Source organism: Argiope bruennichi, chromosome 10 (genome assembly GCF_947563725.1).
Source record: "Argiope bruennichi chromosome 10, qqArgBrue1.1, whole genome shotgun sequence".
Classification (NCBI taxonomy): Eukaryota; Metazoa; Arthropoda; class Arachnida; order Araneae; family Araneidae; genus Argiope; species Argiope bruennichi.
In genome coordinates this window covers 16,004,392-16,029,644 of record NC_079160.1, presented here as the reverse complement: position 1 = coordinate 16,029,644, position 25,253 = coordinate 16,004,392, and the positions used below count along the sequence as shown (strand labels likewise).

Here is a 25,253-nt window from a genome sequence, read left to right as displayed (position 1 = left end):
AAGTTTGTGTAAGATTGGCTAAAGATCAATGATACATTCTATTATTATATATAAAAATATTTTCAATCACAGTTGAAGAAACATATGAAATGCACAAAATTGCACTGATTTTTGTAAAAATGATTCTATATAGTGATTACTTCTCTTTTGATAAATAAGCATAGTTTTTACAAAGCAATCACACAATATTTCTGACTTTTTTAGTAAATTAAATAACAAAAACAAAAAAAGCAGTTTTAAAAAGAATGAAAAGACATATCTTTGTTTCTGGTTTATTTACAAAATATACAAATATTAAATTACAGAAAAATTAATAAATAACTAACAAATTGGCATTGTCTTACTGATAAACTGTCAAAAGTTAAAGCAGTTATATGTGACATAACAATGATTAACAATTATTAATTAACAAATTATCACTTCTTACAGCAAATATGATTAATTTCATCTGAATGTGATTAATTTCCCTATATTATCTAGAATTGCTTGCAATAGCTGTAGATCTTATGAGTAATAGTTATACACTTAAAAAAAAAAAAAAAAAACTTTTTTCTAAAAATTATGGCTTTTTACCAAATAGAACGATTTTGATTTCATTTTAATATTTTTTTGTTAAAAAATACAAAATCAAAATTGTATTGCCCTTTCAATTAAGAATAATTGATGAAAAAGAATATATATATGATCTGCACTTAAAAAAAAAAGGGTTTTAATAGCAATTGTATAATAGATACTGTTCAATATAAATTATGTAAAAGAGCAATTGGAGGTTTTTATATTTATAATTCAGAGAGAAAATATTAATTAGCAGAATAATATATAGAATTGGAATATTCAATTATTATTACCATCAATCGATATAATACATTTATAAATGAGTGTGTACTCGCAACTAGTGCATATTTAAATTATAAGAGAATTTCTTTCATCTATTAGAATAGACATGATCACTTATGACATAAGTATGTTATTTCAAAACCATAACATACAAATGTATCACATAATACTTTAAAATTTATCTAAATAAATACAAAGTAAATGCATAATTACCAACTCTTAAATGCAATATTAACAAAAAAAAATACTGAAATCTAAGAATAAAAATACTAGCAAAAAAAATTACAAGAAATACAAAGACATTGCTTCTAAAATAAAATTCAACAACAATATAAACGAAATACAAAATCAACAATTAAAAACAAAAATCAAATTTTCATTTCTTTGAATGACAAATCAAATTCATGAAGAGTCTATAAAAAACCGTTTCTCTTCTTTAAATGAGAAACCTAATCCGAAATAATAATAATTCAGTATTTAAGGACTGACTATTAATGCACTTGAGGAGAATAATTATGGCACTAAAAATATTTCCAGTATTTTCATGCCACTAAATGTTATAAAGACGACTATATTCAAAGTCTGGTCAGATATTGATTTTTACTTCAGATACTTTTGTTGAATATAGAATAAATCATTTAATCCATTAGAAAAACGAATATGCATTTTAAATAATAATTTAGCTGCCTCTCTATTTAAAAATTGAATAATTTCAGTTAATCATACAAATGTCTTTGAAAGACGACACTGAGATCAATACAATAATTAAAATATCATTTTGTCTTGCATTTTTAAAAAAGTAAGTATTAAACAGTTCTACAATTAGGAAAAAGAATAAAAAAATTCTCAATGAATAAGAATAACTTAAGTACTATGAAGGTTTATTTCAATTTTTTAATTAAAAAACATACCAATAGAAACTTTTCAAACCTTTGAAAATTGCATTTCATAACCAATAATGTGAATTTAATACGATTGAGTAATATATATATATATTGACATACTGTTCACTTCAAAATCTGGAGACTAGCAATTATTACTACTCTTAATACAGCGAATAATCTGAGTTCACTCTATTACTAAATGTAAACATCTCCTCCTTTCATCTTTTCCTTAACCCTTTTCATAATGAAATAAAGGCTTTGTGATGCACGAGCAAAAGTGTGGAAGGTTTTCAAATCTGAGAATGAACAGTATGTCTTTTTGAAGAAATTTCTATAAAGAAATTACATCTTAAAAACTAAATATAACTTTTACATTTCATCAGTCATTTCCTTTCATAATTTTCTTATAGTAAGGAATTTTCTTTCTATTTTTCACACTTTGAAAGTTGAACATCTTATATAGGGGACATGTGATGATTAAATTTCTGAGATCTATTTTTTTAAATATCTGTACATTTCTAAAATTGTTACAAAGATATAAAACTAACGTTACATGATATGATTTATAATTTAGATAAAATGGATGACTTTGTACATATGAAAATTGCATAGCTCCCACTCTCTGTCAGTCAAAACATATAGTGACATTTCATAAAGTTTGAAACCAGTAAGAACACTTCAACATACTATGAATTTTAAAAGCAATAAATGAATATTTTGAAATAGTTAATAACTAATCTAAATCTATGGCACTTATAACACCTTTAATGTCACATTTTTCCATTAATCCCTCCCAGCAAATATAACAATGAAATGTTTTGTTACAAACACAAATTAGCTGATACTATACTTAAGTGTTAAACTGAATCATACGTAGAAAATGAATTATTCTTATTATAACATACCCTTTTGGTGAATATTGGAACTTTTAACTTCAAAATATAATACTAAGAAATAGCTTTAATAAGTGTAAAAGAAGGTATTAAAAATTCTATAATAATTAATAATAAATTTGTTAAGTAATAATGTGAAAGATATTTCACATATGTATACAATCAGTAGTAGAAAGACTATGATAACATTACATCCAAATAATGTTCTATTTGTATATGTACATTAATATAAGATAATTGTCCACCCATATTGCCATAATTAGGCAAATAGAATACAGTACACTCCGATTATCCGCGGAATTGGGTGGCGCTGCCGCCGCGGATAACAAAAATCGCGGATAATCCGAAAAAAAAGCTAAAAACGGGTATTGCAAAAGAGAAAACAGTCATTCAAACTTTGAAAAATCGTTTTATGTACAATAAAACGTAAAATAAACAGCAGGAAATGTTTAACTAACGCTTAATATTTTAGTATATCACTCAAAACTAACCTAAAATGCATTTTCTTAATGAAAACAGAAAAGTGCTTAGTATTTACGAGAGGCGTCAAGGATACACAGAAAAATTAATACATATGTACTGTTTTAATACTGTAATGTATTATGTAATTACAAAAGCATAACTGTAAAACTGCACCTTTTTGAAACAAGCAGTCAAAAAAAAAAAAAAAAAAAACTTTGTGCGGCAGGCGCGGATAATCCGCACCGCGGATAACCCGCCCGCGGATAATCGGGAGTCTACTGTATTCATTGATTATGACTATTAATGAAAGCTCGAAAATAGAACTTTCCAAAGTCCACAGAAAGAAAATTATAGCACAGCCAACAGTAAGAGTAAAAATAATTTATGTTGAAAAGTACACACAGAGAGACTTTCACACGGACTACTGAAAGAAAATCATGGCACAGTTAACTATATTAATAAAAAACAATTTATGGTACAATCAGTATAACCTGATAATTAGATAATTGACTGAAGTAAAAACAAATTCTAATTTTAAGAAAAAAAGCATCAGTTTCACTCCTACAGCCAATTTTTAAATGCTAAGCAAAAAGCTGAATTTGAATTCCTGATTTGTTCTTTTTTTAATATATTTAGTAAAAATGATGACAGTTTCCTTTATGATTTTTCAATTGCACAATCGTTTCTCTACACTTCTTCCATATAAAACGAATTATAATATAGATATTCTTTTATAAATAGCACATAATATTTTCATTTGAAACTAATGTTATATTTCAAAACCAAATAACTGTAGTGAAAAACTATTGAGAACTATAAAAACGAACAATGTTTGATTAACAAATAACAAATAGCAATGCTGGCAAAATTTACCCTCTTTAATAAAATAACATGACAATATTTGCTAACATGCATTCATAGACAAAAAAATTTATTTTAAAATATCAATATTGATTTTCTGATTTAAAAAATTAATGACTTTGACTTTTGAAAAATGGTTACTACTTACATAGTATACATAAAACTGATTGCCCTGATTACAAATGGCTAAGGATGCTTGCAAAAAAATGATAAAGGAAAGAGGAAAATAAAGACAATATTGGAGAAAAAATTACATTTGTGTTATTCATATGCAATAATTATTCTAATTGATTATTCTTGATAACATTGACAGCATCTCAATGGTAACCCACAAAAACAGAATCTCCAACTAAAAGAGTCAGAGATTTTACAAGCTAAGTTAATGTCTCCTATTAACTATAAATTCTGTTTGTAGATCTAACATTTACAAAGAAAATATATAATTTTATCTTCTATAAATCAAAAAGAAATATCAATGATTGCAGCAAGTGCCAATAAAATGAATTATAATATTGACGATTAAAGTTTATCATAGGATTATCAATTTTATAGTGACCAAAAGAAGTCATACAGAGCAATTGTTATGTATGCTAACAAAATATTAACATTTTTTTTCTGTATTATGGTATTAAAGTTTTTTTTTATCATTACTTATAGTGCAGTTATAGCCATATGTGATCAGTACAATCACTTTGAATAATCCATATTTCATGTCTTAGAAATTAAAGACGACAGCTAATTAACATTGTCAAATTTTAAATAAAAAATCCTCATTCAAGAGTGAGAGGTTTTATGCTATTAAGCAGGTTCAAATGAATTTGAAGCATTTTTGCTTGTCATGTGGAATCCGTGTCTTGAAGAGCACAGAATCCGCTCTGAACTGTGTGTTGAGCAGAGGCATGTAACCATAAACTTGAGAGAAGTGTTCGATACAACGATGACGCTCTTGAAAGTGGGAATCTTCCTCTGACAGAGAGACTGGACAGCCAGGACAGCGGAATGTCCAGCGGGAAGTTACCTAAATAAGAAGAAAAAGTTTATATGTACATTTAGAATAATGACAATAAACTGATAATTAAAAATTGGCTTTTTTAAAACTTCAACTAATTTTCTTGCCACATTGCACAAAAAAGAAAGAAAGAAATACATATAAAATAAGGATTTTAATTCATATAATATAGTAAAATTTCTGCCTTTAATGCAATTATTCATCACTTTTCCAGCATTAATTCTAAATTATTAAATGAAAAAAAAAATTGCATCATTAAAATCTTGACTTCTTTATATATAATTTTTGAATAATTCAATAATTAATTATTGAGTGTTTACTTATTGTATCTTTAACTTGAATAAAAAAAAGGTTTAGTAAAGATATTAAAAAAATTTATTTCATTCATTTTAATTACAAAATTAAATTCAAAGTTAAATGCTAATTACCTTTCCTGCATTCTTTTACACTAATTCACACAGATTTAAATGATTTTTACTGACAAACAAAAAGTCATGCTATGCAAGTTAAAAGTTAATTTATTTCTGCACTAATCATGTATTCTGATGATCCAACAGTCTGCATACATCACTCATTTTCAAAATGCAATTTTATTTGATAAAATGTGGAGGGTAGAATTGAAATGATAATTATTACTCTTAAAATTGAGATTTATTGAGAATTAATCACTGGGGTACTGGTTATATTTGATTTCAGATAAATTGTTACAATATAACTTACTATCCCTGATTTCAATAAATTGTCCTATATTAATGCCATGTTATTTTATTACTTAACATTTTTTTATCTACTTAAGTTTCATTTATTGTGTACATGAATCTCTCTAATCGAAACAGTTCCATATCATTATAACACTATTAAAGACATAAATATTCTGCACATCTACCATCTAAATTTCAGAATATTGCAACTTCATTTTTTTTATTCGTCTTTTAAATCATGCAGATACAAAATATTCTTTGACATGAAGATTAATAGAAATAAAAGTACAATATTTCTATAAATTCAAACACATACATAAGACAATAACAAAAATTCAGAAATTTGATTATCATATAAAAATTGTACATGCAGAATTAATTTTATTTGTATATTTTTGAAATTTTTGACAAACCTTAAGAGGTGGTTTCCGAGTTACATGCGAGACTAGAAAATTCATGGCTATGTCTTCACAATTCATATATTCATCTACTTTATCTCGGATACTCTGAGGCATTGAGTGACTGTACAAGTATGTGTAATACTGAAAAGAAATACCATTTCATAATTATAAGTTTGAAATTCAAAACGTTTCAAATGATGGAATATCTTGACTTAAAACATACATTACAATTTGTAATGAAGCAATTTTTAAAAATGGTTTTAATTAATGATTATAGAGAAATATATAGCACTATGTAAAGAGGTCTAATTTTACTACATTGTACCTAAAATTAAAGGCATTTGAAATAAAAAAATTAAGGAAGTTTATATAAAAAATTGTTAGTTAATTTAAAATTACAACTTTGAATCAAAAATTAACAGTATTAAATGAAAAAATGCTTGAAGAAATCTATAATTCATAACCAAATTGTTAATCAAATTATTTAAAATTTCAATTTTAACTTAAATAGTAGACATCAGCTAAATGATATGTCATATATAAATACATAATTATTGAAGGCCTTTTCAAATATCTACATAACTTTAAGTATATTCATATATGTTTTCTTTAAATTACAAACTAATATAATTTCTTTATAAATCTATATCATAATTTGTTGATTTTATTTAAAATAAAATATTTATAGAAGAAAACATCATGCCCTTCCAGTTTTCAAATGGAAGATACTCTCATGCAAGACATGATTCATTAAAATTTATTACCAAGAGAATATTAGCAATGATCTGATACTTAAGATGCTATATTTTCACTTTCAAGTCAAATTCTACGCAAGAGAAGAACTCACAAACTCTGAATAATATTTCAAAATCATGGAAGTTCAAATGAGAAAATATTAGAAATATTTTAGATATCAAGATAAATTCTCTATGAAGAACAATTCTTTTTAATAAAAATAAAGTAATTTCATAATTTTTTTTTTTTTTTCCATTTACGACTTTTTATCAGCTATGGCTTTGATGCACATATATAAAAGAATGCAAAAAATGAAAACAAAATAGTAAGTGAAACCAGGTTTCATTAGAAATATTTAAATAAAAATTTTAAAAAGATGTTTTAAAACCAATATGATTTTATGATTATTTTCAAAATCACAGTAGTATTGAAATATGTTACAAATATTAGCATTAAAATTAGATGGGTTCAAAAATTCTTATAGCACTCATTCTTCATTCAATGTTGGGACTATAACCCTGATGTAAAGAGAACAACTACAAAGCTATAAATGATAAGAAGTAAGTAAAAGTAATAAGTAGGTATAAAATATTTGTAATAAAATCTTAAAACTATTCATAAGAAAGCATTTTAAAATAATGTGATATACCTACAAATGAAGTATGCTGCAATTCCATTGAGATTATTGCCATTTCAAAGGAATTCAATGATTAGATGATGATTAAATTAGAACAGTGGTTATATATATATAAGGTATCTAAAAGATGCATTTGCAGCTTACAATACTACACATCCTCTGTGATCATTTTAGATATCCAAAATCACAAAATTAATTTGAAAGTAGAAGCACTAAACCGAGCCATAACAAGTAAAAATATTATACTTCAATTAAAAAAGTAATTAGTATTTTGAAAAAATAAAAATATAAGGAAACATAGTTAATAAAAATAAACTACATAAAACATTCAAATTATATAATTTTCTGAATATTTTATTTTAAAAATTGAAAATCTACCTTGTGGAAAAAGGCAGCCCCTGTCAGCACCATGGACAATTCACAGGAGTAATTGGAATTGTAAAGCCAGCCACCGTTCAAAGTATCCCAGGCATGATAACGGCCCGGGAATCCCACAATGCGGTCTCTAGCTTCTCTCCAGACTCTACAACAGAATAAAATTTCATTAAATTCAATTAATTAAATTATAAATAAATAGCTAATTTATTATTTTGAAATATCTGAATTATTAAAAAAAATTATTAATTATTTAAACATTTAAAATAATGAAATTTGTATCATGCATTTTATTCTGAGAAGGGGAAAGGAATTACATTTACTTCAATAATAACTACTGTAATTATAAGTAACATCGTAATTTAAATTTTAATTTAAAAAACACTTTCAACTTAAATTTGAATTTTTTAAATACAAATGGGCATTTCAGTATATTATATAAAATATTAGGAGATTTTTTTTATCTATTAATGTCAAAATAAAAATAAGTAATTACAAATAAATTTCATAAAGCTTTTTTGAAATATAACAGATATGGAAATAATACTGTTATGTATATTGAAAATTGATAAATTCTGCCCTTCAGTTCATACAGAATTAAAATATTTTTCATTCGTTAATGTATTACTTATATATTAAAATTTTTGCTTTGATGAAAATTGAAGTATTGAAATAAAGTTTTTAAAACTAACTTTAAAATCACAAGGGAATTAACATGTAAAATCTAAAAAGCAAAATCAAGTAATCAACTTTTTTTTTTTTGTGCTTTATAAACTGTATATTGAAAGTACTCATTCTACAAATTAAATAATTTTAATGTCTGTTAAAAGATATGTTTCCTTTTTCAGATATTAAATAAAACCTCTTAAATTATTCAGAGAACTGACCTAAATCCGAAAACAATTTCATCATGCCGTAGGTGGGCATCATCATCCACAGATAACACTGCTTCTGTTTCAACAACATCATATGGTAGGAAGCGATTATTCAGACTGTTCTTTTTGGCCTTGATCACCTTAATGTAAGAATTACAAACTCAGAAAGTTACATTAATTTCTTCAAATGAAATTTAGTAATGGAATATATTGATAAGAATGCAATACAAAATTTTTGATAAAGAACACATTTTAACAATAATCCACAAGCAATTAATATTTTTCATTATTTGTCAGAGGAAATTAAAGAATGCCATTTAAAATTAATTAAATTAAAAAAATTAAGTTAATTAGTTTGCATATTAGTTTTACAACTTTCTAAGTGCTTAGGTTATTTCAAGAGAAGAGAAATTTATTAAGAGCATATCTGTTGCAGAAAATATAAAAATATCAATGAGAACTATATAAAAAAAGAATATATCAGAAAAATAATTGAAAAAAAAAACATTTTAAAAAGAAAATCAATTTACGCACACACAAAAGAATATTTTAAACTATGCAATAGTATAACTTGAGAATATTAAAATATTACATAATTTATTCAACCTTTAAAAAAATAGATGAAATAATATTTAAAAAAAGATTACAGCTTTTTAAAAAAAGTAATTACTAAAGTAATTAAAAAATTAATTACTAAATTAATTACTAAAGTAATTAAAATCTCTAATCATCTTTACTATTCTCTGGATTACATATATCTGTTCATTACTTAGATTCTTTATATTTCTATGACTTGATTCAGCAACTTAATTTAACTTACAAAAAGGAAACAATACAAAAAAAAAAAAAAATGTAAAATACTTTTTTAAGTAAAAATGAGCTGACTTCAGAAGATTTAAACACTTATAATGATGAAACTTTTTAAGCTACTGAACCAAAGAAGGAAAAAATTCAGAGGCTCAAAGTGTTTTTAAGATCAACTTGTTCATATTTAATATAAAAAAAGTATCTATAATGCACTGAGTAAACTTCATACATCAAATTATTTTCATATACATTACAGAATAAATACTATTTATCTGTAATATTAAAAGATTTCAAAAAGTTACAATTTGCATATTTCATTTGTAATAATACCATAATGAAAGTGAATAGGATTTAAAAAAATTATGTGTTTAATTTTAACTGTTTCAAGAAGAAACTAGAAATTGGCTGTACATGTATAGGGACTCCAATTTCTGGCCATCGCAAATCAGCAGAAGGTGGTCGTTCACTGTTCCACACAACCACAACCTTATTGAGGTATGGCAGTCCACGCAATCTTTGTAGTGAATCCATCAGCACAGCCTCACGCTCATAAGTTAGCATCACAACTGAAAAACAGAAAATAAATACTCTTAAATCAATTCCTTCCAAATATTAAACTTTTTAGTGCTATTTCATAAGCAAAGTTGAATGCTGGTACTAAAATTTGCTATCTTATCTTTAAGATTTAGCAGGTTTTTGTTTGGGAGAGGACAAACAAAATATACTTAATTTACATACAAATATTTATGAGCAACATAAATAATAAAATAAATTTCATAAATTCCTAAATTATTCAAATAATATATTATTATAAAGACAAATGCAAATAAAATATAAAATAAAAGAAACTTGATAGTTCAATTATGCTCCAATTCTTTAGATATTTTTCAACAATAGTCAAAATATGTCCCAAATACAGCAAATATACCAAAATAAAGCATTTTTTTTTTTTTTTTTACCAAATGTATCATTAAGGTTACAGTTCTTTCTAAAGTTGCATACATTTTTATGATAGCTACAGTAATCAAAACTAGCATTCTGTGCCCACATTTATGCTTCGTAACTATTGCTATTTGACATAACCAAAACGAACAATTACAGGCATAAGAAAAGTACAAAAAATTTGGCCAAATTTATTAATAATTTTGCTGTTTCAGACCATTTGTACACATTTTGGAAATTGGCAAAGTAATCCTTATAAATTTTTTTATTAAGTTTTTGAACGTATTTGCACATATATAAATATTGAAATGCTCCTACTAGTAAACTGCTCCCGAGGTGAGTTTCCACCAAGAGCTTCACTAAATTCTTTTCCTGATCCTCCTGCTCCTCCTCCAATAGGCCGAAAACCAAAGCTAGAACCTAAAATACAAAGAAAGCACATTTTATAAGCAGACATTCATTCATAATATTTTCAGTATCAATTTAACAAAACTTTTTATTATGAAATAACTTATAAAAGCAGTAAAGTATTATTTATATCAAGTAAGATATAAATAACTATTAAAAAATATCAAATCTTCAACAGAAATTAACCTCCTCTGATTAACAGATGTAATGTCTTAATTATCAAGATATAAATCATATGACATTTCAATAAAATTATATTTTCACTCCTAACATATATTTTAACAGTATATGCGAAGCATAAACAGAAATGGAAAAATAAGTTTAATTTTTTAGAAGAAAAGTAGCTATAAATGATTTAAAGAAATCAATATTATTTCATCACTATTAATAGAGACATAGCAATATTGATTAGAAATCAACTATAGCAGAGTCTTAATCAATAAACATATTTTGTCATTATATAAAATGGATCATCTTCAATGTTTCCCAATAACTGAGAATTTTATAACAAACAAAATTATTAATATCAAATAGATATAATTCATAAATTTTATAAAATGGTTAAAATATTTCATAATAATAATGCAATTTGATTAAAAATTTGTTAAAGTCATTTGTTCAATTAATCATTCACATTTTCATTTAATGAATATTTTCAGAAAAACATAACTCTTCATATAAGATAAGTGCAGAACATTCATAAAATTAATTCTTTTAGTAGTATTTCACTCTATATAACAAAATATGAAATAAAATATGAAGTGTTTTCAAAGCATATTTTCATAAAAACTTAACTCTTTATGTAAGATAAGTGCAGAACATAACTACAATTAATTTTTTAGTTTAAAAGTATTACAGTCTGTATAACAAAATATCAAATAAAAAATGAAGTATTTCATAAAGCATATTATAAAAAAATTTAATGAAAATACTCAAAAATAATTAAATCCTTTTCTCTTAGTTTTATTATATATGTATGAATGGCTGCTTAAATTATGCTTTAAATATTTAATGCCAAATTCCTTCTGGATGAAATTCATTTCCACATATTTTAAAGAATTTCAAAATTAACATCAAAACAGTGAGGAATCATATTAATATAACTGTAATCTTTGTTTCAATAAAATTTAGAGATTCTATATAAATACTAATCAATACCAAACAATTAACTTACTTGAATTGACAACATTAAAAAAGAGACTTAGTCCACATCGAATATTTAATGTATTTTTAACCAGTTGAAACATCAAATACATATGCAATTAATATGTATTTGTCACAAACGAATTTTGAATATATTCATAATTCCATTGTACAATAAAAATTTACTATGTAGAAGGAAATTATTCCTATTTGCTGTACCAAAATACTGTAAAAATAAAATTATGTGATATCATTAAGAATTATTAAGCATTCATATTCCATTTTTCAATTCACAAATAGTAAAAGTCACAGATAGTCTTTGAAACCTAAACCAAAAAAATTGACAAACAGAAAAAACTGTTTTCATAATTTAGTCAATTGTTTTTGTATAAGTTTTTCATAACTATAACAAGAAATATAAATTGTTATAACAGAAGATTGAATCTGAAAACATACAAAAAGTAATATTATTAGTTATAAACAACATCAGTTGTTTCTAAAAGTTCCATGGTCATTCTTTGCTTAATTCTGCAATGCTTCAAATTTTATAAATAACATCATTTAAATTTTTCTCATAAATTTAGAAGTAATTTATTTTTAAAGATGGAACAATATAAATTAAGTTTAAAGCATGCCATCTTTGCAACAAAAAATGGAAATAACAAGTCTGTATATGTAGATAATGAATGGGAGGTACAAGATTATCAAATCAATATTTTGTCATTACTGATTTGTTTTAAATATGCAGTTTTATTACACATAAAATTGAACAATATTTAATCTTTTAAATTTGGTTCAAATATGCCAAACATTTTAAAATACATTAAGATTATATTCAGAACTATAGTAACAGTCCACAGAATTGAGTGGTTTAGTAACTGAAGATAAGTGAATCCTGCAAATAATTTGCAAATTGACTATAAGAGACAGATATAAGCCTCAAAATGCCTTTCAACAATTTTCATTAACAGTGGGGGGGGGGAGGCTAAATATACAATTAGGATTTAATGAATAAAATATTTTTATACTTACAAGGTGTTTGGTTTACTTTTTAATAGGGGAAAAAAATTGTTAATTTTTTGTGCATGTGTGAAATGGCTCCTTTTCATTAGTAAAAATTTGAATTTTTAATACCAAATAATATTTTGGTATTAAAAATTATAAATAATTTACTATACCGAACTAGTTGTAATATGTCTTGCTAATAATTTGTTAATCACGAATATAATATTAAAATCTTACCCATGAACTTAGCTTCTGAAGGCAGCAGTGGGTCAAATGGTGTCTGTGGATAAAGAACAAAAGGATCCACTAATTCATTCCAGAGTGTGTAGTGTCCTGCATTGGTGAGAGTCAGATTTCTTTGGAAGCGGGGAGAAGGGAAGGGTTGTTCAGAGGGCCCCAAGCTCTCTTCAGGGTCAGGAAGAGCAGCAATCTCCTCTGTACGTAAGGGACGGAAAGTGGCATTGAACACAGAAGGTGATGGTTCTTCTCGAGCAGCTGGGGCAGGTATCTGAAGGCGACTGCGGATGTAAGCAAGAATAGTAGCAACAATTGCTCGAGGACTTGAAAAATAGCGATAAAACAGCTGGTGACCTTTAAAAAAGAGACAAATATTGAATAAAACACCATGTGTGGATCAGAAGAGTTAAATACTGTGGTACTTTTTTATAGATTTCCCTATGAATTAATTTAGAGACAACATAGCATACTTTCAGCTAATTTAATGCTATATTATTTCTCATAAAAATAATGGTATGGGCTTTATATGCTAAAAGATAACATAATAATGACAGCATCTAAAGAATTACATATCTACCAAAGTCTAGAATAAATACAATAAAAATGGTGAATTAAAAAAAAATTTTAAGTTTTAGAATAATATAATCAATTCTGATTTTAATGCAAAACATCATTTTAAAATTTAGCCATATCACTGAGTAAAGCAATTTCAAGTATTAAAAGCACTAATTCGTTATTAGTGTTCTACACATAAAAGAAAACAGTTGTAAGTTTTTTTAAAAAAAAAGGAGATGAGGATGCAAATTATGAAACTTTTACCTATTTCAAGTTTTTATAAAATTTTGTAGATCTTTTGATACCAATTTGCAAAATATTTTTTAAACTGAGACATGCTTTGGGATTTAGAAGTTACTAAATTATCTGCCACCATGATTTGTTTGCACCACTTTGACTTATTTAAACATATAAGCAGCAATAACCATTTTTATGTTTCCTGAGAATATATATTTTGTTTCATTTTAAATAAACCACTTTATATAAGATTATCTAATTCCATTAAAATTCTTTTTAAACAAAGGATTTAAAATAAATTATTCTATAAAATAGATGTTACAAACCTTGGTGTCTCATGGCCATAATATCATTATCTGTAAATGTCCTCAAGTAGTAATGCAGCTCAGAAATTCTGGCTTTTGGCAAAGAAATTACAGCTCGTTTCCAATCCAGGAACTCATCAAAAGGCAGTCGGATATGATTACCAAGGAGAACCGGAATAGCTCCTGTCTGCAAAGCTTCAAAGATGCGAATATGAATCTGGGGAGTACTAAGGATTTTATAATCTAGAGGACTGATCACTAAGGCAAAGGTAGATTCCTGTAATATGGTCATCCGTGTTTCAGAAGACCCACACAGAAGCCATTCTGAATCAAGTCCTGGAAATGTGCTCCCTGCACATGAAAACTGAAAAAAGAAATTATCTCCAAGATTAGACATTTGCATTTCTTTCAAGGTATTCACAATTACGTCTTCTACCTCTTCAGAGGGTTTCTTGGAAGTTACACTCTCAGTACCTTCAGAGTTATCATCAAAAGTTGAAGAAAGTCTACGAGTACCACTTTTTAACAACAAAACAGATGTCCTATACTCTCCCTGGAAAGATAGCATGAACTTTCTGCGAGCTGGAGAATAAGGATACACTTTAGACAATCGATCTTTATTGCTAAGCAGAGGAGGTGCAATCACATCAAATCCATCTCTGAATTCTCCAACCGTGAAACTGGGGCGGACAACCATGGCCCGACCTGTGTCAATACCAGACAGGTGACTTGTTCCATTTGCATCCAAATTGAGAAGAAGGTGATTTCTTCCATCACCATTCCAATGATTTAATGATCGTAGGTATGTTTCAAGAGATCTTGCACTGTTTACTTTTCCAAGCAAGACAACATAAACACAAGCAATAGCAGGATCAAAGGTAATGTGAACATTAACATTTAAAGCTTCAGTGACAGCAGCAGTCAAGAACTGACTTTGGGTATCTTCTGGATGATAGAAATAAACAGGAAATCCTGAAGTGAGTGAACACCGAGAGAAATCAAAACAAAGGTGTGTACGGCAGTTTCGGATTCTTCTAGAATCAGGTGGAGGTAGGCTGATTTCATCTTGCAAGGACGGAAGGATGCGTCTAGGAGGGGAGATGAGAGGACTGTTCTTCTGCTGAGCTTCTCGTTGAGCATACTGGGCTTGTTCCACTGAAACTCTTAACCGATCTAGCTCCACTTGCAGGTGGTTGTAATCAACTTTCAGATCCTCCATTCTTTGAGTTAGAATAGATATATCAGACTAGGATGATAAAGTAAAAAATATATAAATAAATTTCAAAGAACTTAATAAAAAGAGGTATTGGTGCTCTAGAAAGTATTTTTCTATTCTATTTTTTTTCTATTTTATTATTTGGAATTCATTTTAGTATTTTTTATTTTATTTTAATTCTTTGTTTTGTTGTTTTTAAGTTATTCTCATCACCATAAATAGTACGAAATAAATTTTTTAAAATTAAAAATTTAAATTTCTAAAATTAGTTTATTTTAATTATTAACTAACAATCTTCTTAAAATGTTAAAATAATCGACTGTCATCATAAAGATATAGGCATTTAAAAAATTAAAGCATATCAGGAAGAAGAGAAAATGGACAACAAATTTCTATTTTTTTTATCAATATGAACCAAATCAAGTTAAATAAAGGAAAAAAAAAATCATATAAATTGAACCACATAATTTACTTAAGTTTTTTTTTTTTAAAATAGATGTAGCTTTGATGATCTAGTATTTCATTTAGAAATATAAATTCTAGAAAGAAATTTAGAAATATAAAGGGAAGAAAGCATTTACCTGCAATTTTTGTCTCTTGCTTTCGAGATCCCTGAGTTCGTCACTAACAGATATTTTAATACGGATCATCTCTTCAATTCTCCCCTTCAAATCTACTGATTTTAGGGAATCCAAATCTTCCATCTGAACACCTCCATGGTGGACTTCAGCTGCAGGACTATCACCTCCAATCTGTAAATATCATAAAATAATAAATCTATTTTATAATATTTAAAAATTACAGTTACTTAAAATTCTTGAAAAATAATGATAAAAAATTAAGACTGCAGATAAAGAAGAATATTCTTAACAAATAAGACAGAAAATACACCTTTAAATGTTATAAATCAAAAATTGTAATATATTATATTATGAGGATTAAACACAATATCTGTATTCTTAATAATTATAAATTAATGCTCAAATTCTTTTTGCCAATATAAATTCACTAAACTCTCTGAATTAGAATTGTAAATAATATCTTGTAATAGCAGAAGTTTCATCCTTGATTGGGTCACAAATTAGTGGTTTAGTCTTTTCTGACATTGCAAAATCATTTGGCTTTCAAAGGCTACGTTTTGAATGATACCTTTGATTTTTTAAAAATATTATGAATCTTTCACCATTTTCAATAAATGCAATTAGAATTTGTCACTGTCTCTCATTTGTATTTGAGGTAAAGAAAATACAATAATTCATAAGATGTATTTCTAATCTAAAAGCTACAACTCAATCCTCTTTCATTGATAAATGTCTATATAGTAGTTTGAATTATTTCATTCAGTATAAATTAAAAGGAGATATATTTCCTTCTAATCAACTTCTCTTCTCCTTTTGAAATTCCTTTCTGTTAGTTTTAAAACTTAATGACATACGAAACTATTCTTTCACTTTCCTTACTTGATTTCTATAAAAATGACACAAATTAATGATCATAGAAATTGTAAGAGTATATTTTTATAAAATTTATTCAACTTTAAATGTTTTTGTAAAAGATAATACAATGTACTGGACAACAATATAATGAATAGTTTGCCAAATATGATAAATAATAAATTCTAACAAAGAATATTATAATATAAAATATTATTTGTACCTTGGACAGGTAATAATGAGTAAACAAAGGCACCATAACAAGAATAAGAAGAATGGCAATAATGCGCGAGAAACGTACAGCTGGCAAGCGGTACAAAATAGGCCAAGGAGGTGCCCATTTAGAAGTGGGTGATTCCGCAACAGTCATGATTTAATGGCTTTATAAAATGTCAACCCATCTGAATAGGCATCAAGATAATCAAATCCAGTCTTTAAATCTATAAAACAAAATTTAAAATAAAAAATATGGAAAGCTAAACAGTAAAAAATTTTATATTAAGAAATATATTGTCATTGACCCAAGAATATGACAGTATATAGAAAGTTATTAGCAACATTTGACTGCAAAAGACTACAGTTCAAAAAAAAAAAAAAAAATCTTTCTTTTAAATATGGTGATGGAAGAAATCATTTTATTCTCGATTTCATCTAATTAATTTCATTAAAATTATTTAGAATATATTATAATTATACAAAATATATTCTAAATACTATGACTATTTAATAACTGCTGCTTTTGAAATGTATTATCCTTACTGCAACTATAATAGCAATCATCCTTACTGTTAAACCAAGTGTAAATAATTAGCATCGTAAATGCATCTGAACAATTTTTAAAATCCTAAACAAGCAACTTTTTAAAAATAAAAACAACTATTTCAATCATCATGAATTTATGCATTTTAATGTAAATATATTAATGATTAAAAAAGAACCTCTAATATCTATGAATCATCAAAAAGTGCTTTTTTAAATCACTTCTATATAAAGTCAAATCTTTCGCTAACTTTTGAAGAGTCTAAATGCTTCTTTATAGAATCTTTTCATATTAATTGGAACGATATTTTTAATATACATGGCCTCTACATTCGTTCTTGGTGATGTGCTGTTCTAACATCTTTGTCATTTTAAAAAAATTGATACATAGATCTGTTCATCGCATTCAATTTTATCAAATGACTCCAAAATTGTCGATCAAGAAGCAAATACTTCAGAATTAAACATTCGATAATGTTTTTAAAATTGAAAAAAAAAAAAAAAAAAAGTGGGAAAATGTCGAAGTAAAATAACATAATATAAATGACAAAGACATATAGTGGCAAAATCTTTTTAAAACATAGGCTACTCAAAACAACTGATCAACAAAAGGAAAAAATCAACTTCATAAAAATTTTGATTACTTCATGTTAATAAAAACTTGACTGTAGTGAGCCATAAGAAATTCATTGACAGAAAATTTCTTTAGTTTGTAAACAAATCAGTGTTGCCGAAGAGATGTGAGTTGAGTTGTTTAATACGCAGCACATGGCAACTTATGTAAAAGTTAACCAATGAAAATTCTCATCACTTTTTATTTTGCAGCTTACCTTGAGCTTATTAAAAGAAATTAGACAAAGTTTGAAATAATATTTGTTTCAATTAGATAAGTTTGAATTTGTTTCTATTTCGGATTCTCGGTATGCCTTTTTTCATTTTTCCATTGATCACTGTGCCAATGAACCTTAATCAGAGAGAATTCCAAAACATTAAACAATAAAGGGGGGGGGGAAGCAATTGGTAAGCAAATGGTAAAATGAAAAGGAAGCAACATTATCTTTAATAAATAATTCCTGCGGTCATGCAAGAATGCAGAAATGATATCATTCTTTATCTTATCCTATTTGCAATTAGATCAGAGGTTATGTAACAGTTCTAGTTTCGTGCGTTCTTGTGGTAAGGCTTTAGGATTGAAGAGCACCAGGTTCGGCTCCTGAATCCATCAATAAAATATCGGCCAAGCAGCGCCTGTTCACGTCGAATCTGCTGGAGTGAATTATCCATCCGCATAGCGGAAAGGGTGGTGGCAGAACAGGCGGTTATATGAACAAAGCTCACAATCACGAGGCTCGTCCTAAAATAATTCTATGGTTGCTTTAAAGAAGGGCATAAATATAATTAAACTAAACCAAATTTCAGCAAGTATCTGTTATTCATACAACATTGCAAACAAGTGCAGAAGAAAAATTATTATTAAATGATTAATCGTCACATAGTTTACTAACAAAAAAGATATATGTGTACACATTGTACACACTATCATATTTAACAAATATATACATTGAAGGGAGAAAATATGAACCTCAGAGTGATTTTTAATTTCAATTAGAAATTTAATAAATAAAATTTGAAATTGAAAACACCAAAATGAATTTTGGTGTTTTCCAAATTCCAAACTTCCATAACTTCCAAAAATACTATTGATCAAAAATGAATTCTTTTATGAACGACATTGATGGATGAACGACAGATTTGACGTATGTTATTCGATTCTAAACACGATTAATCATTGATGGAATCGAGGGTCAAATTCAGTTTTGTAATCCTGTAAGAGACATTCGCAGGTTGTCTATCATTTTCTTCATTTGTAATTAAAACAAATGATCTTGGATTTGAGAAGGATCAAGGATTGAGAAGGATATTTTTATCAAAAATATCTTTCATGTATGGCACATTTATAAACAGAAATCCTCGTTTATCATTAGGAAATATGCAAGTAGAATAGTTTTGAAAGTTATGTTTCATTGAACCTTATAGTTAACCACAGGAAGTATTCTCTCACCCTGTTCTCTATCTATTATTGTGAGTAGCAAGATAAAATGAGTGAAGTAGTTGAAATAGTAGAGTGGATTCTGTCTTCCCAATATTGTTCTCCAGTGAGTTCTTTCTTCGTTGTGTTTGCTGCTTGTTTGAAAATGACTCCTGCATGTACAATATATGCTTCATATGTGTTTTGTTTCGTATATAATAAAGCGTCGTCATTCATTATTAAGCCTGTTAGCACTTTCGGCATACACTTACTGAACATATTTCTTTTTTCCGTGACGATAATTTCTCTTACTATAATTTATATATAAGAAAATAAAATTTCTACTCCTACTAACAATAAAGAAGAAGTTGAGTGTATGCATGTGTACATGGGACTCTATAGATCAGATCATTTGAAGCAGATCTACCATCTTGACACATATAAATTTTGGAGAGTAAAAATGTACTATTCAAAGCGATTTTGTAAAAAAAAATTAATCATAATTTTAATTAATTAAAAACGAACAAAATTTTGGCGTTCTTTCCGTGATAACTTCCGAAAATTTTAATGCATAAAACGTATTTTTATATTATCTTAGAATTAAAAAAAAATATTGTAATGATACCACTTTTTGGCCTTATAATTTTTTGTTCTATTTTGAGCTGGTCATCTTTAGAAACCAATTGCTTTGTCTGGATCGATGCTTGGTAAAATTTAAAAATTGTATTTATTGTAACCTACTCAAATAAATAAACCATATCTTTATATCTTGGTCAAAGTAATGGAAACCAGCTGGAGTAATTTCCTCAAAACTTTCACGCATACTCTCTAATAAAGGTGTTATCCCAGAGAACAACTTGCATGATATTAACGTACAATAGTTATGAAATATCAACCTTTGGCGAGAATTTAGCCTTTTTACTGATTCTATCATGTTTTAGCCAAGTTTTTTTGAACCGATTAAAACAAAAATTTTACTTACATGTGTAGACACAAAATCATTTATCAAATTTGATATATTTAAATCATTGTATTATTGAGTTAGCATGTTTACATGTTTCTGAAAATGCAGACTGACAAACGGTTTTCCTTCGTTGGATTTGATCCAAAATTTGATAAGTGCATACACTATAATGTTAAATCTCTGTGCTGAATTTTATGAATCTAGTTCTTCTCGTTTTGTAGTTATAATGTTAACTTATATTAGAACAGCCGGACAGACATACTTTTTCTGTGCGGATTTTTCTAAGAATTAGATGAAAATCTGCAAATTTGGATTAAAGAGAGTGTATCAAATTTCATCCTTCAAAAGCTCAAAGCGTTTTTGACAGACTCAAGTTATGTAATCTAAGACAGATAGACATAATGATAGAAATGTGTTTTTCTGCTGCAAGAGGTCTAAACGTGGAGATTCATCAAAATTGGGAATTCCAATTTTTTGTCGATTACATCACTTGCTTTATATTTCGTATATGAGAAAGTACAATAAGTCAAGATGAAATATTGGTAGCAACAATGTTAACGATTTCAGATTTACTACAATAATGAAATATATTGCTTTTAATGTGCTTAAAATAATTTCTAAAAAATAATTAAAGTTAAAAATAAATATTATACTGCAATACATTTCAAATTGAAAAGATATTTTTTATATTAGAAAAATAATCCTCACGGCATCTTAAAATTCAATATATATATATATATATATATATGTATATATATATATATTGAATTTTAAGATGCCGTGAGGATTATTTTTCTAATATGCTATTTTCGGAAGTTTTCGCGAAAAAATGCAAAGTGTTTTAATAATGTTTAATTGAAATTCTGATTAAAAATTCCAAAAAAATCCCTTCAGGGTGCACATTTCTACTGTCTAAAACATATATTGGCCAAATTTGGTAGGAAGAGGTCACACATACAAATACACATACACACAGAGAGAGAGAATTCATTTTTATCATTAGCAGAATGATAAATGGCGTCAGACTTATGCACTGAAAATTAATTAGTGTTCGAAAGTTATATACTGAAGACACCACAAGAAAGATTGGGAAAGGTTTTTTCTAATACACTTCCACAAAATGATATGTTTGAGTTTAGTTAGATTAATGTCTTACTTTGAAGCTACATGAAGGCTAACCTGACGTGATGAACTTGACAATTCAGAAACATGGTTGGATGGCGAGAATGACATTATTGGCATTCTCTTTCGAAGTTTCTGCATTACACCAGCCAGAGAATACATGCGTTTTTCGTTTAGCTTTGTCGAAGAGTGAAAAAAATATCGATCATGCGTTTTGTTACTGAGCCTGCTCCCGTTAACCGATAGAGTTGAAAATCTGAAACATATTTACAATTTTGATGTAACGACTGTAGATTAAGTTTCATTCGCCAAATTAATCGTGTCGAGACTTTAACAAATATTCATATCATTACCATGAGATGTAATTAAAATATATATATATTTAAACTAAAATAATTTAAAAGTTCTAAAATGTTTATAATATTAAATGAAACAACTCAACTTTGTATTGAAATGATTTTTGTAACTTATAGGAAGATTTATGTTTTATGTAAATGGCAACAGTGTGAATAAACAAAAAGAACTAGATGTCAAGTTTTGTGTGGTTGTGATTCATTTTAATTAACATGTTTTATTATAATTTGGACAAAACATATTGTGTTTTTTATATATATATATATATATATATATATATATAAAACACAATATATATATATTCGTATATATATATATATACGAATAGACAAATCGACATATTACATTGAAGAATTTTACATAAAACTTAATACTAATCTAAAAGTTTTGACGAAAAAATATTAAAAACGAATATTTTACGAAAATTAATAACGAATATTTTAACGAGCTTACATATACAGATAAATAATTCCTAAATTGATTTTTTTTTCGAACTCGGAGCAATCTAATACGTGAAAATGCATAAACAAAATAATAAATTCAATTAAAAAATCATAATTAGACTGCTTTCCTTTTTACATATTTCGTGTATGAGAAAATACAAAGTGGTACAAACATATTATTTTATGAAAAATTCTCAAATTTGTGAAATAGTTTTCTAGGTACAAGTATTTCTTGATATGCAAGAATTTTGAAATTTTCTACAATTATATTTGCGAAGAAAATGTATTTTAAAATTACAGAACTCTTAATTGTCAATTAGTATATTAATTTAATATGTATTTGTTTCATTCAGAGGGAAGAAATTTCAGAGTAACTAGTATTAGTCAAACCGTTTCTATTAATAGACTGTCAAAGAGTTACATTTTTATCTCACTATTTTTAGTTTGAAAAACTTTTTACCTCCATATAGTTTTATACTATTAACACTTTAATAGCCGCATTTTTACACAGATATCACCATAGGACGGCCATATTTTTGAAGAATTAGTTAAAAAAAAAACTTATTTATTTTCATCACTCATCAAACAGAGAGTGTGGTACTTACCAATAAATTTCGGCAGTAGCATCACACACTAATTGTGTGAATGGACACTAATAGTTGGTTCGGCTATCACACACATACTGTGTGAGCGGCCATTAAAGTGTTAAACTATTGTAACATTCACGAATAAAGGCGTTGGCAGGGAGAAAGAAAAAAACTTACCAAGTTGCAATATTCTTTATAAGCTCATCAAAGAGAAACTGGCAATCAGTCAACTTCGTCTGATAGCACGCAGTCCAGCTTTTGCACAATACAGGGAGATTGCAAAGACTTAATTTTAAAAATTATATCGCACAAAGAATGAATAAGTCACAGCAGACGGCTGCAAGAAAATGCCAAAATGCCATGCGGAATCATTTCTGCGAAAATGCAAAATCAGCGATCTTAATTTCAGCTGAGGTGATCTTAAGATTAAAATCTTTCCTCTTCATAAAGAATTTATGCTTCCGTACATAGATATAGAGGTTTCTGGATCAAGGTGACAAGAAATATATTCTTGAAAACTACAGATCACCTAACATTCTCTAATTATTGGAGATATATAAGCAGTCATAAAAACAATTGAGGTGTCATTTGAAGGCAAAATTTAGCATATTTCTTAAAAACAGTTTTCAAAAACAAATACTTTTACTAGCGTTCTAAAAGTTCGATTTTTCATGTTATCGTATATGAAATACAGTGTGAGAGAACGAAAAATTTGAAATCTATATTTTGTCGAATCTCCAAGTTTCAGACGTCCCCGAGTTCAAAAAATATATTTTTGAAAAATGTTCGTCTGTCTGAGACAAAACTAACTCGGAAACGCTTTAAGTTATACGGAGGAAATTCCGTATATAGTTTTTACACCAAATTTGTAGATTACAATCAGATTTTGAGCAAAATCCATGCTAGGAAGTCTGTTCAACTGTTCAAATGTAAGTTAACACGATAATTACGAAACGAAGAAAGCTATAGAGATGAAATTTGATACACGGCTTTAATATTGATAATGTAGAGATCTTTCAAATTTAGAGATAATTCCAAGAAGAGGGTGATCGTCTTTCAGTCTGTATTGTTAGAAACATGTAAATGCGATAGTTCAAAAGCATGATGATTTAAATGTACCAAATTTGGTACGTCATTTGTGAGTGCAATTGAAGCTCTGTGTCAAATTTTAGTTTCAGCCATTTGGGTAAAACGCATCTCAAACACGAATTTGATTCTCAGGTATTCATACCAGTGATGAATCGCCAAAACATTCGCCAAGGAGTACACGATAGTTTTAGTAAAAATGCAATAATGAAATCAAGTATAAGACTTTTACACCAAATTTGTAGATTTCCATCGCATTTTGAACAAAATTAGTTCGTAACAAGACTGATTGGCTAGTTGTTCAAGTACAAGTAAACACATTCACAACAAAATTTAAAGAGCTAGAAAGATAAAATCTAAATTCGCATCTAAATAATAGATCAAATTTCGGGCCAAATCAATTTATGGCGTTGACCAGCTATCGGTTGATACTCACGCATTAAATAATACTTTTGTAGCGATTTGGTTATAGCGAGGACCGCACTCGCAATGTTTGGGTTTGTAGCCGAGTAACATGACCACAAGACAAAAGTAATTACTCATGTATCGTAGCTGTTATCTGGCTTATAAAGCATCACCACATTACTCCTGAAGATCTATCGATTATCTATCTATGATCCTATTAAGATCTGAATCGAATTTTGACTCAAACCTGTCGAAGATTTGACCGTCTGTTTGTCTGTATGTTCACATTCGTGTAAACATGAAAACTCCAAAACGCAACTTATTATTTGAAGTTATTAAATGAAGTTAGTTGAATTTGCCAACTTATTAGTTGAAGTTTGGCGTGCTATCTTGTTACTAAAACTATACTTTGTGCCAAATTTTAGCGTCGATTGATCAAAAAGATATCACAGAATTTAAAAGCCACATTCAATTTTCTTTACTATACTGGTCAATGCAAAACTCCCAAATGCGTGGCATTGAAAATGAAAATCAGAGCACTGGTGG

General features: G+C 27.3%; 1 protein-coding gene across 1 annotated transcript; it reads right to left on the bottom strand.

Annotated features, from left to right (window-relative positions):
• Positions 1-273: 273 nt before the first annotated feature.
• LOC129988529 (exostosin-3-like) lies at positions 274-18,447 on the bottom strand. Its single transcript, XM_056096774.1, has 11 exons — positions 18,362-18,447; positions 17,182-17,398; positions 16,107-16,277; positions 14,331-15,555; positions 13,213-13,566; positions 10,738-10,839; positions 9,889-10,043; positions 8,683-8,810; positions 7,799-7,943; positions 6,061-6,189; positions 274-4,955 (listed from the first exon to the last, which is right to left on the bottom strand). The coding sequence occupies exons 2-11, from the start codon at positions 17,326-17,328 to the stop codon at positions 4,746-4,748; spliced, it is 2,766 nt and encodes a 921-aa protein (XP_055952749.1). The 5' UTR covers positions 17,329-17,398; positions 18,362-18,447; the 3' UTR covers positions 274-4,745.
• Between the last annotated feature and the right edge of the window lie 6,806 nt (positions 18,448-25,253).

Coding starts and splice junctions, on each gene's coding strand:
- LOC129988529 (XM_056096774.1), bottom strand. CDS start 17,328: ATGACTGTTGCGGAATCACCCACTTCTAAATGGGCACCTCCTTGGCCT. Junction 16,278..17,181: donor CTCATTATTACCTGTCCAAG/GTACAAATAATA, acceptor TGATATTTACAG/ATTGGAGGTGATAGTCCTGC. Junction 10,044..10,737: donor ACCTCGGGAGCAGTTTACTA/GTAGGAGCATTT, acceptor TCTGTTTTTCAG/TTGTGATGCTAACTTATGAG.